This window comes from Apteryx rowi, unplaced genomic scaffold (genome assembly GCF_003343035.1).
Source record: "Apteryx rowi isolate R43461 unplaced genomic scaffold, aptRow1 scaffold_565, whole genome shotgun sequence".
Lineage (NCBI taxonomy): Eukaryota > Metazoa > Chordata > Aves > Apterygiformes > Apterygidae > Apteryx > Apteryx rowi.
The window spans coordinates 246,539-263,527 of NW_020450833.1; the positions used below are offsets into that span (position 1 = coordinate 246,539).

Consider the following 16,989-nt stretch of genomic DNA (forward strand, 5'->3'; position numbering starts at 1 on the left):
CCTCAGTTTGATTGTTTCCCTCATGCTTTTTACAAGCATGTAAGTATTTCTTAGCAGATATACAGTGATATATTGCTGCTTTAAAGAATCTCAGCTCCTTTAAGAACCTGAATGCACCATCATCATTCTTTTACTAAAAAGATAATCCTAGCAATACATGGTGCATTATTTTCCTACATGAGTTTTTCTCCTCTGGAAACTCAGCTTTGCCTTCCAATCTTTGTCACAAACATAACCCAACTTGGTTCTCCAGCTGGAGTCCTCACAGGATATTTGGTCATATCTGAGCTATCAGAAATAATTTTAATTTCTGTCCTGCATGAAATTCTCATAAGATGCAATTTCTGATGCAAATACATATGAAAAGCTGCAATATTGAAATATTTCAGGACACAAAAACATGCATTTGAAAATGACAAAGTATTTCAGCAGTTTTCAAATCATCAACCTGAATTAAAATGTTTTCACTTCCTCTTGTTAAATCACTTTTTGGCAATTCAGTGTAATTAATTGTCTATATATACAACTTAAACTGATTTTAAACAAAACCTATCTCCAACTATTTCCACTACTGAGATGTACAACAGAAAATTTAAATGAAAGTTTTTTTGGAGGGGAACAACTTTGGGGAATTGCATTGCACTTGGAAAAGAAAAATCTCTTAGAAAATTCCTGAATAATTTTATTTACTACAGTATCAAAATAAAAATTGGATATATTTTGAAAGGTAAGCCTGAAATCTTTCTGAGACTCAAAATGCTCAACTAGTTTCTTCTTCTCTTTTCTTTACTTCATTTCCTTTCTCAGCTGGTGGCAAATATCTTCATTTCTTGATGTTGGTCTGGATCAGCAGAGCAACAAAAATACAGAGGTGCTATAAGACAGGTTGCCCTAAAAGTCATTCAAACTGTGCTAACAGAAGAAAATCTTATGGGAGACTGTTCTTCCAGATTAAAATGTTTTTGATAGGGTCCCTTAACACCCACAACCTATCTCACTTTCACACGGATTCAACCATGAATTTGTTCAATCTTTTTAAAAAACATTGTCACATTAGAATGTAGTACATTGCAAGTACATCATTTAACAATACATTTTAGGATCATCAGATCTATAAGATGTCTGGTCTGTTTGTTGATCTACMTGCTAGAACTTGCCTTCTCTCCTGTGCTGCTATATACCCATTTCCTTAAATTACCCTAATTTAAGAGCTACTATTGCACTAGGAACACTTTTCTGGCTTGTGCCTGAGGTGGTAACCTTTAACCTTTTAATTTTCCAATTTCCACATAATTAATTGTTGGTTACTTCAAAYGAAAGTAGAAGGTTGGTGGAGAAGGGGGAAAAATGAAACAAGGAGGATCTGGAAAGCTCACGTTTCCAGTGCGACCCCTTGGATAAAAGGATTTTTTTTTTCTTTTGCCTAATTTGTTTCTAGTTGCAGCACTAAGGTCAGAATAAGCCAAGAGAATGAATGAAATAAATGTCCTGATGGGCTGCCCGAAGCTGGCTGGTGTTACAGATCAGCATAAAACCAGCTCTCTTTCCTGTGCCTGGGCCGATGTAACTCAGTGGAGTGGCAAATTACATCAGACCTACAGCTGTAACCCGACATTATGATTAATTTGATCAGTAATTTCTCCTGTTTTTCATTTTAATCGGTGTGACTATTCTGCTGTGGCAGGTCTTTCAGATCTAATTAAGATAAATTTCAGAGTAAAAGACTTGGCAGAATTTTCGAGTCAAATCTGAGCGTCAAGTGTGAAGACCTGCAGCACCAGTCAATCAATTTCTAGTAAAGACGGCAGGCTGTAACACAGCAATCAACCCATTAGCACTTAAGCAAATTTCATAATCTCCAGGCCTGTGCTTAGTCACTCTCTCAAAACATTCTGGCTACCAATAAAAAAGAGAAAGTATTATTATTTTTTTAAACACCTGCCTTAACCTGCATCTGCAGCGAAATCCACAAGTGGACGCTCTGATAGATCTCTGCAATACTGCTAAGAAAGACTTAATTTTAAATTTTAAAACACAGCCTAGCATGGTTTGCTATTTTTTTTTTTTTTTGAGGTAGCACCTAGAAGCTGAGCAACTTATTTAAGGTGCTTGTTTGTACAAGATGAAGCCTTGAATGATATGACATCTGGGCTACACCATTTCCAGGATATTGCTCTTCAGTCAGATTCAAGAAGCCACTAGGTTGTCTGTGCTCACTTGGTCCACTTGCCTCTAAGTAGAGATTTTTTTTTTTCTCACAGAAATAGAAAGCTGTGATGTCTTGCAATTGCTTTATTTCTTCATTTGTTTGGGTTGGGCTTTTTTTGCATTATTACAAAGAGGTGAGGGGTATGAAAAAAATAAGGAGAAATAAGCAATGATTTGGGATATCTCCTTCTCTGTAAATTTTTGGAAATGAGGTGAAAAGAGAAATTAAGAAAAATTAATGCTAGCAAACCAGATCCATTGATTTCAAAAGAGTATTTGAGTGCTGTGTTAATTTTTTCTGTCCCTAGGATCCCTGAGGGTCCCTCTCTGTTTAGAGAGGCAATAGGGAATAGAAGACCTTATGGGATATGAATCCTTTCCCAAATTTGTCCTGGGAGGATCTTATTTATTATTTATTTCCCCGTTTATTAAATACTTTAGTTGCTTTAGGGAGTTTATTAAACGCTCCCATTTCAGAAGCCAGAGATTGCTAGGCAAACAGCTCCACTTTCCTCTCCTTCAGAGAATTCTCTACCAAATGGTTTCCTATATTAGCCTCAGCTTCTGCCCCTTGGGTGCTAATAATGCCAGTTGTTTTGCTCGAAGATTAATTTCCTTTGCTTTAAATGTGAGTCAGACATTGATACTCCTTGTGCTTCTGAAAATAGCAACACCTACAGAGTGTATTTGGATGGACCAGGCAGCCAGCGCTCCAACTGAGAGAGGGTTTCCTCAGGGAATGAAAGACTTGCTTATATAGTCTCTTTGAGAACCCTTAAACATCTTTTTGCTCTGTTTAAACGCAGTATTCAACAGCTTTGCAGTGTGAAGGCCCAATACCTCARTGACCCAAAATAGCAGTGAGCTTCTGGGAGAAGGAAGATAGATAGCTGAGGAGGAGGAGATCTGAAACCGTACTTGTTCCTTTGGAATGAATACGATCTTATACAAAATTGAAACTAGCCTTTCTGTGGAAATGACATCTGTGTAGGTTGCAGTGAGCACAAGACGTGAGGGGCAGCAGTCCTCAAACAAGCTAGGTCTGCCAGAAAACCTATGTGCACATCTCTGCACTGCACCCTAGTCCAGGGAGCATGGTGCGGCATGGCACAGAGGGTCCAGCCATGACAACCTGCCAGGTCACCATGATGGAGCGGCAGGACAGACAGTAGAGCTAGAAGGGTTGAGGAGGATTGTGGAAGTGCCCAGGAGAGGTGAGAAGAGAAGGAGCTCCAGACCGCACTGCAACTCAAAACCACCAATTTTCTCCAGTGAGGCTCTGTTACAAAATAGTTGTGAACAGAAATGTCTGCATGGTTCAGGGAATGACTGCAAAGGGAGTGGCAAAAGGAAGGGCATAAAACAAAAGGAGAGGATCTGAACCACAATGGCATTTGGGAAAAGTTATAAGTGTGTGTATAGGTGTAGCACACAGTGTGACCATGACTTTCTAGCTAGTGGAAATTTTCAGACAAGTACCTGCCCGCCACTGGTGAAATCACTTTCATCAACCCACAAAAATCATTAAAATACTATCAGAATACTCATAAATCCAAGACTCTCAGCAGAACAAGCTGTCTGAATCTTTTTGGACCTGTTTAGAATGAGTATGGGTAGGAAATATGCAAAATATTCTCAGCGGTTCACCAAGCTCACTCCAGTTGAGCTGCCTGCAGGTGAGGTTCCAGGTTACTAATCGTAGGCTGAGGCCAAGGTCTTGCCAGTACCTCCTGGAAATCCACCTATGATCAGCACTTTGGCAGGCTCACGCTAAGTAGCGGATGGGCATGAATCTTCCCAAATAAGTATGGRCTGCACATGTTGCACTGTGATGTGCAATATCTCACTCCCAATCAATACCAAAAGTAAGGAAGCCCTGGAAAGTGGATTAAAAACTTTGCACTTACCATTTATAAAAGATTTCATTGTCAAACTGATTTCCAAATAACTTGGGAACAGATTCTGACAGCCTGACATTGCACAGGATCACAGGCAGCAAGAAAGCTAGTTAACTTCAGCAGAAAATTCAGTGGGATATTGGTGTTACAATCTTGATCAAGTTTCATCAGGAGTCTACGAGCATAACACAACAGGTCTGGGATGTAAACACAGACAGAAAGACAGCCCCTCACTTTGCAAACTAATCCTGGCTGCCTTTCTGAAACCAACAGAGACTTTGTTGCTCCTTCTGTATCTTAAATATATGTAAATTTATCAAAGTGTCAGTAAACACTGAGCTTTTTTTTTAAAGTAGATTTTTCCTTAATGAGAAGCTAACCAGTGAATGCGGTTGGGAGGGAGGGGAAGGGTCAGTTTGGGCTTTTTTGAGTGTTGGAGCCTCAGGCATCTGTATATACATTCTCACTCATTTACAGCTGAGTGTTTCAGCCTTTCTGCTTTTCTTTTCTCCTTTGTTATAAAAGAGTTGAGGTGCCAAATACATTATTTAAGATTAGTATAAAAATTTAATCTGAAGTAGGTTCTGTTTTTGCAATCCTAGAGTTTCCTATTACTTGGAAGATTTTTCTGCTGTTGTCATCTCCCCACTTCTCTTCTTCCCTCTTTTTATTATTATTTTTTTCTCACTCATCATCTTCCATCAGCTTCAGTTATTGTAGGTAGGTTTCTATGACAAAAAGGGGCTTTAGAAAAGACTTCTGAAAACAGTCAGAATAATTTTACAGTGGGGCAATCCTTGAGGGATTCCTGTTTGTCTGTTCCTACCCACACATGAGCACTGCAGTAAAAATCATTGGGAATTTTTCTATTTGTAGATCTGTCTGTGGGTAGGTTCCTCTTATCCATACCACTAAAACACACAATGAGTGTCAGCACCAGAAGCTAAGCTCCCATTTGGGGCCAGGCCAGTTAAATATATGTTGCTGATAAAAAGCATCTTATTCTGGCAGTCAAGCAGAATAATGGGCTACTTAGTATTTGGTTCATCTAATTTTATACAGCATATAATCAAGATCTTATGGCTCCAGAAATTTAATTGAATGGAAACTCTATAAGAGGTGCTAACTATGCTTTGAAGTTGCAACATGCTGGACATTCAAGAACCCGTAGAGTTTGCCCTGTAATAACATTAAATATTCAAAGGAGAAGTGTATTTGGAGAAGGACATATTCACAGAATTAAAAGTTTTGAAGTCCCGAGTTTACATTATGAGCTGGGCTGTTTTTTGCCTCTGGATCACTTTTTTTCAATCAAGTGGCCCAATGGAACTAAAAATCTGTCTACAACTATCCAAATGAAGAATTTCACCATTTTAAAATGAAGGGATGTGGGTCCTCCATGATCTACCTGACCCCACTACCTGCTGAAATGCAAATCTACTTTGGAAAATTCTCTTCTGGTTTGTTGTCTTTTTCAAATCAGTAACAACCCTGATTCTGCAGTGTTGTGCATTACCAAAGTAAATCAGGAGCATCATCACTAATGTCAGCACGCCCTGAACTTAAACTAAACTTTTTGTTCTTACTACACAATCATTAAGAATATTTACTAAATATAAGTTTTGTAACTACAAGCCAGCCCACTGGATGGATTAAAGAATAATGATCAAATTATAGCAGTGTATTACAGAACAATCTGACAAGAATCATTCTGAGAGTTTTAATCAGTGTACACTGCACAAGTATTATTAATTTCTGACTGGCTAGCAAAAGTATCTCGCTCAGGTATACCTAAGCAAGTCATTTTCATTTAATTTGCTTTTTGAAGGACACGACAGCATCTGTACATTTTGAGATGTAATTGCTGTTATCTTTCAGAGTTTTTTGAAACAAACACAATCATCCTCTTGAATTACTGACATTCCATGACAATTTTTTGAGGTTGCATTGTTCTAAACCAATATCTTTCAGACAGATCCTGAATAATGTAAGAGGATAAAGCCCACATGAAAAAATCAAGAATTCAGAAATGAAATTTAAGCTGTCAAACTTTAACTTATTTGATCTTTATTCCCTTAATATTCTTCAAACAAAACCCATTTCATTCTAGTTCATAAAGATCATTACCTTAGAGACCATAATATCTTTAATTTAGTTCTAGGTCGATTTTTAAGTTAAAGCATTGGACATTAAAAAAATCCACATTCTAAGCAGCCATTATGAACTGGATCTATGAACTGATGCCAAATGTCTGCTCTCTCCTTTTTTTCACACTTGTATAAAAGAAAACAATTTCAGCTCCAATCCTCAAGCTAAATGTATGGAGGTAAAACAGTTTTTCTCCACAGGATTTTGAATGGAAATTCAAATTTAATGGAGGAGATCTTACCACTGCTCTGCTTTAGAAAAGTACACAAACATATCATTAAACCATATATAAAGTACAACAGAAGTTCCTCTGGAGATATTTCTGAGTATCGCTGGTTTGCATATTAGAGAGTCTCTCAGTCCTCAGTAATACCACAGACCATGTTTCAAGTTCTTCTTAAGTATTTCTTAAACACAGTATCTTAGGGAAGCTTGGGAAGTATTATGCTTGCTGTAGAAACGGCTGGAAGGCCAAGTCAACAGTCCTACACCCATCCTTAAGGCTAGGCTTGAAGTACTATACTGAATCCAGGCTTCTATTCAGGATGTTAGTGCATGGCATATTCGTACGTGTGAAAAACTTTGTTTTTTTATGGCTATTTAAACGGCATGGATCACAGAGGAAAGAGCATAAAAATATTTAACCCCAAATTTATTAGGAAATCTTTAATGTTGAGCCAGAGCTGACAGCTAATGACTTAAAATTCATTGGCTGGTGCTCTGAAAGCGTCCGATTCATTCAGCTGGCTTAGCAGCACTGGCTGAATACAACCCAGTGGGAGTGCCAGATCTCTCACTTTGGTATCTTTCATTAGCTCTAATCCCAGAACTTAAAGGGAGTGGTTTAGGAGATAGCGTTTGAACTAAAACCATCTCAGAGTACTCGATTCCCTCCTTTTGCTATAGTTCAGTCTGTCATATCCAGACTGTCCCCAGAGGGGTAGTTGGGAGGATAACACGTTAAAGAGAGTGGCGTGCCAAGGTATCTCCATAAGAACATTGACATGAGCGCCTCTTATACAAGGAATTATTGGTTTTACTTACTTTTATTGTGCTTCTGAAATTGAGACATGACCCTGCAGAGCTAAACAGTAGTAAGCACTCCTACCGGCCTGTACCTATAGGTCACAGATGAGACTGGAAATATTCAGAATTAGATTAGGAGTGGAGGCCACATGAGAGCTAAGATTTCAAGTTCAAAGTCATTGTTAGTACATCCCTCCTGAGGTATATTCAGTAAGCTCATCCCCGTTCCTCCCTCCCCCAGCCTTAACTTTTGTGTGCATTTGTTTTGTTTGGAAAACTGAATGCACAGCAACTTTTGCAGGAAAGTATTTAGCAGGCAGTTTTAGCAACATGTGGAGTATATATACTTAGTGTGCATATATTGCAGCTGCACCAAGACACTAAAATGTAACAGAAGCTCCTTTGGAGCTATTTCTCTCTCTGTTTGTCAATAATCTGCATATTAAAGAGTCCCAAAGCACTCACTAGCATGATAGACTGTGCACTAAGTAGCACTTAAGTAGCCCTTAAGACAATACACAGAAGAAGCTCTAGAAACATTATGCTCTAGTGTAAGAAAAGGTTCACGAAGCAAGGACACATCTCTTGTGGACTTTTAAGTCTATTAGCTAAACCATTAAAAAACCAGATTTGATACAATTTAGCTGCAACTCAGATTAATGCCAGGTTTAACTGGCCACATAGAAAACACAGCTTCTTGTAAACCAATTCCCTTAATTGCCTGAAAAAGGATTATTTAATTATTAAGCTAATGCAGTTCAATTTCGGCAGCAAATGGGGCTGAAGCCATCAGTGTGGATAAAATCTTGAAAGTGGGGTCTCAAAATTTAGGGAATAAAGTGAACTGAGACTTTTCTTGTTGGCAACATTTCTTGCTTGTTTTAAGTGCAGTTCCACTGCCCATCAAAACAGAATCTGCTCACTTCACAGATTTATTCACAATGGTGTTTATTCAGAATCATACTTGTGGGTATAGTCAAAGCTGCTCTTGCAGGACGTGGATACAGCATGACACCTATTGTATAAGAACACCCAAGTGTAAGATAYTTGGACTGTTATATTAGAGCTCTCATATTTCTGGCTGGGAGTTGCAAGACAGGCAGAGTTCAGCATCAGTGTGGGTGCTGCATTTGTTGTTGCGGTATACTCAAAAACACCCATGTCAGTGGAGTGAGCACCTAGGAAAGGAATTAACTCTGGCTTTCTTAGCTTTTGGATCTATACTGAGAATCTTAACACAAATATTTGATCCTTAACAGGATAAACTTTAGGACTGTGGTTTCAAGAGAAAGGGTTACTCATCCATCCCCTGCACACATTCACCAGTAGAAGCTTTATTTTTTCAGGGACAGTCAGGATCATCTGATAATGAGCAGCTAATTTTGCTGCCCCCACAAGTTATCACAAAGGGTGACTGCTGGGCAAATGCCATTTGTGAAGGTCACACCACCGCATCCATGGAAAAAATCAGATAGTTTTCTATGGGCTTTATAGTATGGACTTTATGAGCAAAAGATGCTTACTCTTCAGAAAGAAACAGGCTAGGACAGTCATTAGTTATGCTTTTCTGGTTTATCAGGCTTTTTGGCCTAAAGCGCATGCTTGTAAGGATTAACTAAGATGAGGTAGAATTTCTCAGCTTGCATGGTCAGAAGGTGTAACATTCATCTGATTTCCCCTTGCATTGGGAGAGTATGCACTTACCGTTGCAAAACCATTAGAGATTTGTACTTAGCACCCTACCTGCAGTGGATTTGGTGAAGTAAGAGGAGATGGGAGGCCATGTCCTGGCGACTGGCTGGGTTTCTGAGGGGAGCTGGAGGATGGTGGGGCAGGAGGAGGTTGGCTCTGGCTCTGGGACTGTGTTTGGTTCTGTTGTGGCTGGGCTGATGGCTGCGGCTGCGGGGTCTGCTGGGGTGGCTGTGGAGGCTGTGCCGGCTGAGCTTGCTGCTGCGGCTGCTGGCCTTGCTGCTGTGGCTGCTGGCCTTGCTGCTGCTGCTGCTGCTGCAGCTGCTGAAGATGCTGAAGCTGTTGCAGCTGGGAGTTCAGGGATGAGGTAGCTGTGAATTGAAGAGAGGGAAGAGAGTTATGCAGGGTTCAGCACCATCTACTGAGTTAAAGATATCCTGGATTAAGTTCTGGATCCGTTACAGTGTGGGGCACACGTCCCGCTGAGCTCAGCTGGGTTCAGGTTGCAATACTGTAGTATTCACAGTATTYGGGTTCTGGCAGGAAGTTAATGAACACGTTCACATAAATAACAGCGTGTGGTTCTGCCAGTGCAGTTCTGTGGTAAGAGCAGGACTTCACTGGAGGCAATGAAAGCAAAATTTCCCTTCAGTAAGGCTATGGCTCTTTCCACCAGACAGACCTCAGAGCTGACCAACACACTTTGCTCAGACAAGTTTACCAGTGAAGCCAATGGGAATTTTGCCCACCCAAAGAAGAGGCCTTCAGAATGTCATTGCATGTATCATAGCAGTGATAGCATGAACGTAACAGTTATGTCTGGAACCAGTCATAACATGAACTGGTGCTATTATGTAGAGGAGGAGAAAACCACAGCTGTAAAATAAAGGATGCCCTGAAAAGAGTTTTGTCATATCTTTATACAATAGCTATAATAGGAAATGAAACATTTAGCTGTGATATTTCTTGTGCAGTGCATAGGTAGCAAAAATGCCCAATAAAATGCACACGTCTCTGAAATTAGACCCTGCTCCTTATTATTCATTTCTAAAAGCTATAAAACTCCTCTTGTGAAAAAGGGTAGGTATGCTCTGCACTTGCACTGCTCATGGTAGCAAAATTCTGTCACTGTTTCGCTAGCATGTGCTCCAAATGTGAGGCTTGGAAGGTGGTGGCCTACATCAACCTGCTTAGCATAAACAGGAGCGAACTGTATATCCCAGAGACACTTTCAAATAGACTAAGGCATTGATTAAATTCATGAAGGCAAGAAGTGTGCCACAGGGATGTCACTAAGGAAGAACGGTTTAAACAACAACCAGGACATCACAGGAACGTGATGCTTTCTGGGATTATGGCCCGAATAGGTCACCGGGGTCTGTCCTTACCCACTTCAACCAACATTTTATGGGTTAGAGTTAGATGGCTATAAGATCCCAAGAGGAACAGCTTACAAGGTCATTGCACTATTTTGCCCTCTGTACTGCTTTGCCAACACCATTTTGTATTCTAATTTCCACCAGCAAAAGCCAAAGTAAACCAGGTGTGAATCAAGACCGTTATTTCTGTTATTTCTAAAATGGGATTCAGATTTCATGGCTAGCAACACTGTTCAAGTTATCTGTGGATCAGCAGACAAAGCTAAGTTGTCTCCACTTTCTTTTCACGCTGATATCCCTATTTCAGCCTTCCAGATGTCTATGCCCTGGGGATGAGCCTGAGGTCTTGGTATGACTTATGAAATCATTGAGCCATAAACTGGAATAAGCAAAAGAAAGGAGAAAAAAAAAAAGAGAGAGAGAGAAAAAGATGAGGCAGAATGGGTAAGCCAGAAAGGCTGTACGAAGGAGGAGTAAAAGCTTTGTGTGTGTTGGTCACCCATTACAGAGTCACAGAATGGTTGAGGTTGGAAGGGACTTCTGGAGATTATCTAAGTCCAACCCCCCTGCTCAAGCAGGGTCACCTAGAGCACGTTGCACAGGATCGCGTCCAGGCATGTTTTGAATATCTCCAAAGAAGGAGACTCCACAACCTGTCTGGGCAACCTGTGCCAGTGCTCTGCCACCCTCACAGTGAAAAAGTATTTCCTCATGTTCAGATGGAAGYGTCTGTGTTTCACTTTGTGCCCGTTGCCTCGCGTCCTGTCACTGGACACCACTGAAAAGAGTCTGGTCCCATCCTCTTGACACCCTCCCTTCAGATACTTGTACACATTGATAAGATCCCCTCTCAGTCTTCTCTTCTCCAGGCTGAACAGGCCCAGCTCTCTCAGCCTTTCCTCATAAGAGAGATGTTCCAGTCCCCTCATCGTCTTAGTAGTCCTTCACTGGACTTGCTCCAGTAGTGCCATGTCTCTCTTGTACTGGGGAGCCCAGAACTGGACGAAGTACTCCAGATGTGGCCTCACCAGGGCTGAGTAGAGGGAGAGGATCACCCCCCTTGACCTGCTGGCAACATTCTTCCTCTCATTGAAATGTTACTTGTCACTGTCAGATGTTGACTCAATATGAGGATTTTTTCACTCCTTTGTCTAGGACTAGACAAGTTTTGGATTCAGTACTGCTCAGTACTTGAATGTTGGCCAACATAGGAATATCTCTATCATTCACTTCTGTACTGGAAGTGCACTCATACTTGCTGGGGTGGAATATGGTCTCACTGGGAAAGTTTTCTTGATGGAGAAAAGTTACCTCAGGGAAAAGCTGTCAGGCTCATTGCCAGCTACTACATAAAATTATTCAAATAAATTCTTGTCATTTCATGTAATTCCTTCAAAAAGCTTCCCTGAAGCCTACTATCATGCTGAGATATAAATTGCATTGAAGTAGCTTAGTGAGGTATGATTGTTTAATACAACGATGGTAAACAAATAGATAGTGGATTGGAGGAAGGACTGTTGGTTCAGACAAGATTCTCCCAAAGCCACATGGTAAGTGTACTGCAAAAGTGGATTTAGGGCTCTGGATCATGCTTTCAGTCCAGTGTTCATGCTGCCCAATTGCACTGCCTCTCTCAATGTGCATACCATCCACAGCAGGGGTTGTGTCATATTACTGTTTGTAATGAAATTCAATAGAATGCCCAAACCTTGCTTGCATACCTCATCCATTATAAACTGTATACCTGTCTAGCATTTGTCACTCTCTATAGAGCTTGGAGCCTGATGGAATTTCAGGTAGTACAATAGTGTTATGTCTGCATATATGAACGATAACACACATTACCTACCTCACAGGAATATTTTTATGACTTATTGGCTAATAGTTGGATAAAACTTTGGCATGTTTAAGTGAAAAGGGTCTACTTTCCTTCAGAATTGCATCCAAGACTTGAAAAACATTTCTAAAAAAAATGCAAAAAAATCCTTTCTATGATTAAAAAAGGCAACATAAAGTACATCACTTTAAAGAGGGGTTGAAATTAATGAAAATATGCAAACAAACTACCAAAAACTGTGAGGAAAATCCACAAAAGCTGTGTGACATTTCAACTTTCATTAACAAAATACATATTGAATATACACCCCATATCCAAGAAACTGGTAACATGAACTTATACCTAAAAGGAAACAATGCCATTTTCAAACTTAAGTTTTGACTGTAATTTCCTGGTTGTTGCAGTGCCATGGCAGACTTTCCAAGGAATGACCCCACATTTTATGATCCTGTTTTAAGTGGATTATGCTTAGACATGGTATCAAAGCACTTACATTAGAATAAGAGATGTAGAGTTGAAGTGGTGCAAATGGATGGTCAAGAGGCAGCAAAGGCATACTTTCTGATCCCGCAGTTCACCTACTTCTCTACTCATTATGGAGTTCAGACTACTTTAAGGGTTTAGAGAACATTAATCTAAGAAACATACTCCTCCTGAGTTCCTTTTGGAGGTACCATATGCGCAGTGCCACTGTGCATTAACAATATTCACATAAAACATGTCTTTTCATGTTTTCCTTCGATCTTATGTTTCTCTGCTTGTTGCCTACATGGGAAACTGAAACAAAACTAAAATGTCCCTCTATCAAGTAGAGTGGTGCAATGGGAAAAATTCCTCTCTGGCACAACCATATCGAAAGCAGTGGTGCTAGTGTGAAGCATTTTGATCCACAGCAGAGAAAATAACTGAATCATTTTCTTAGCAGGAAAAATGGAAAGGCTCTGTATACAGGTCCCAATCATGGTTATACTCAATGATAGTAGTATCAACTGCCTGCTGCCTCTGGCTATATATTATTGCATAAGCATAGGAATTTTGTTATATTTTAAATAAAAAAATACATTTTAAATCTTAATCATATTTCTCCAAAGAGTGAGGAACATAAGACCACAAATGTTTATATAATGAAAACAATGTAAAAATTATAACTCTTTTTCACATCTCATTCACAATACAAATTCAGATTCCAAAGACCTCTCCAGTGCGTGGCATAAGATCAAATTAATGCTCAGGGATTCAATTTGTATCTAGAATCTGCTCTTGTGGATAAGCTTCACATAATGTCTGATTTATCTTATTAATGTCCTGTGTGTGTTTGTTTCTGCATAAAGAGGAGGAAGGGATAGGAAGAATAAGAAGCAATTTTAGCCTACAAAGTATTGTGTTACTCCGAACTCTATCCTGCCATTTACATAATTGCATAGATGTTATTCAGTGCCTTGATACAATGTACAATGGACTAAAAGGGAGAAAATCATACGTTAAACCTTTTTTTATTTGACTGAGCACAGAACTTGGCTCTTGCCATTTCAAGGGCCTAATGCCTTTTTCCACTTCCCCAGTAATGGAGAAAGGATTTACACTGCCTCAAACTGAAAAGTGTAACTAACTTAAGCATCTGGGCTTGCGTCTGAACTGACATGGCCTGCTTTTTTTTCCCACCCTGTTGTTTCTCTTCTAATGAGGTATATGCCTTGCCTTTCTTTGAAACAGATTTCTGAAGATTGAATGCACACGCTGAACAGTCTAATGCAAGTCTGTGTTTACACTCTCTCCCTACTGGGTAATGAGGGGTAGGTTAGCCAGCTACCCAATGTGTTTCTTGCGTATGCTTGAATTTTCTTTTTGAAAGCAAAATATGAGTTGCTTTAAACAAGTTAGCATCCTCTTTGTGAAAAAAAAGGAAGAGTTGGACTTGTGGCTGAAAAGATTAGTAATAGAATACAGAACATATTATTTCTAAATCACTGGTTCAAATCTAGTCTAGGTCAATACAGGGAACAAAAGTCAATGCACTCAAATAGTGCTTTTGAGTGTTTTCTACCTTGTAGAAGATGTATTAGATGTATTAGGTCTATAGAAGATGTATTCGCACATAGACACCCAGAGAGCCTGCACTGGAGGCAGTCTGCCACACAGTCAAGGTAATAAATTGATGGTCTCCCAATACCTATTAGGAAGATCATAAAGAATACAGCCTTGGATGGSATGAAGTGACACCTTTATTTGCACTTCCAGAAGAGCAGCTAAGGATAGAAAGAGTAAGGTGACCAAGTCATCTTCTCCTTCCTAAAGGTGACCCCTCAAGGTTACAGCTGCAGAACACACAAAGTATTATGGGGAGAAACCTGCAGTGCCAATGCTCATCCTGTACCAATTCTGCAGATAAGCAGAGGGCTTCATTTTCTACTGTTGTCATATCCAGCATCTTTCATGAGCACTAAATTCACTTTAAAGAATATAGGCAATAAAAAGGRAGTATTAAGAAGAAAACCATCATAATTTATCAGGTGCCTGTGGTGTCTCCACATTTTGATGAATACTGGAACTTCCCTGAAAAATGATCCACTGCATTAAATAAATCTGACATTTTTTTTCCTTACCAAACTTTAAAATGTACAATAATACACTAGAATCTTAAGGAAAAAAAGAAAAAGCTGTTGTTCTAGGTAGAGAGTTTGACTAAGTATTAGGGCAAATATATTTGGAATACTTTCCATTTTGAGATAATCTAGGGGCTATTTTCCTCTAGTTTATGACAACACTCTGTGAGTAAAGTTCCCTGAGTGTACTGTAAAAATTGCATTAACCTATTTAAAATGCCCAAAGGCAAGAACAAACTGCAGAAATTAGACTTTAATAAGCCATTTGCTTCCTCAGCGCAAATGGGACCTTAGGCCCATATTGTACAGATGGCTGAAACATTAACTGGAGTCAGGGTATCATTGAGACACAGGGGATCAATCAGGGAACCGTCCTGGGACTTCCATGCAAAGACAGGCAATTAAAAACCCACCATAACATAATTGGAGGGCAATGTAAGTGTTTGAACGCTGAGGGCTGGGTATCAAGCAAACGGGATCTAAATCTGCTAAACTCCTAATTTTACCAACATGATACATTTATTATGAAAATATGCCTCTCTTAAAGATCAGGGGACAGGAGTCTTTACATCAAGTCCCTTATGCCAGATAAAAGCAATTTTCTAGTTACAGAGAGTAGGACTGGTTCCAAATTGTTTAAGAACAGAATAGCTTAACATATGGAAAATTAAATTGAGTAGAATGTCATGGTATTCCTAAAGATTGGATTTCCAGACCATACTGAACTCACGAGAATGTTCCTGTGGATCAGAATTTAAGATAACGTATCATTTCTTGGGAAAAATCTGCAGGACTCCTTTGAAAGAAACTAATTGACAGAGAAAAAATGATCATCTAAAGGCCAACAGAGCCCAATATAAGATTTCACAGCTGAAGGGATGTGACAGGGAACAGCTGAATGACACAAAGAAATTACATTTGAAACAACAAACTGCTGACTCAGAAAACAATGACCATGACTCATAATGGACATCTGACAACGGCTGGACAGTCTGTGCATACACAGCCTTTAATAAACAGAATTTTCGTTTATTTTTTTCTCTCCTTGCCTCTTTCAAATGCTCCACTATTGATGGGAACCATAATTTCCATGGCACTTATGCAGACTATGTGTTAGACGTGCCTTGGAGTAAAAATGCTTGTAGAAAAAGCAATGCAATGACATACAGCCCCAGGAGCTTTGGAAGAGACTGTGCAGAAGCCTGTCTTGCAGTTCAGAGAGTGATGGGTCCCCAGTCTATCAGGTGCCCTGCCATTTCTATTGGCAAGGTGTCTATGTGAGGCTTGGGGGAAAGTTTTGTCAAGAGGAACTGGTTGAACTGCTTGGTGCTTTCAAAAGATGATTTTGCATTCTTTCAGGAAAAAGACAGACAAGTATGTGTTCTATACTTGTTTATGGCAAATATTTCTCCTGACAAAGAAATATTTATCCAGGTATAGCCACAGCAGCGGTTCTTTGAAGATCAGGAATTATCAGAAGACTCTTCAAAGAGAGTCTTTGAAGTGAATCATGTTTCCTTAACTAAAAGTGAAGTTACTGTAAGTGAAATGCAGTGGGGTTTTTGTACATGTGTGTAAGTATTTTTTTTAAACAATACAATAGAATAGTGGATCAAAGTGTGTGTGGTTTAAAAGGCTGGCCTTGAAGCTCAGCTTGTGGAAGTGTCCTGAGAATGACAAAGGACAATGTCACTTTACGCCAGCCTTGACCAAAGGAAGTAGCAGACGATACCATGCCCACCAGGTGACTTAGTATGACGAGTTGCTTTCATCTCTCGGACTATCATTATATTTGTGTTTCTGTCTTTTTCTACTTTCAGTCTCGTCTAAAAGCTGGGAGACCTGAGACAACTCCCTTTATGTATCAAGAACTCCAAGCTTCAGACAGCTGCAAATTCTGTCCCAGTGTGCAAATTCCAACTGACTGGAGAAGTTAGCCGAAGAGCAGTGAGAACCGGCCATGGAGTGAGTGACTCAGAAAGCAAAGATGTGTACATAATAAGGAGAAAGGGAAAAAAATGCAGCCCAAACCAGTCCTTTCCTTTACAATCAATAAAACAGCAAATACAAGAACCAGGTGCAAGACTGGCAGCTCTACCTTGCTGCAGTGCTGTGCACACAAATAATCTGCTGGGGCAGTGGCTTAGGCTTCAACCTTGTTAATAACGGGCATTTTTTTCCTCACTGTTTTTACCAAGCCA

The 16,989-nt window shown here is 39.7% G+C and overlaps 1 protein-coding gene across 1 annotated transcript in view; it reads right to left on the reverse strand.

The window, feature by feature from the left end:
* POU6F2 (POU class 6 homeobox 2) overlaps nt 1-16,989 on the reverse strand; it is a 311,703-nt gene that overhangs the window by 88,105 nt on the left and 206,609 nt on the right. Inside the window, exon 5 of the mRNA XM_026082027.1 lies at nt 9,024-9,340. Coding sequence (XP_025937812.1) covers nt 9,024-9,340 — 317 coding nt within the window. The remainder of the gene's footprint in view (nt 1-9,023; nt 9,341-16,989) is intronic.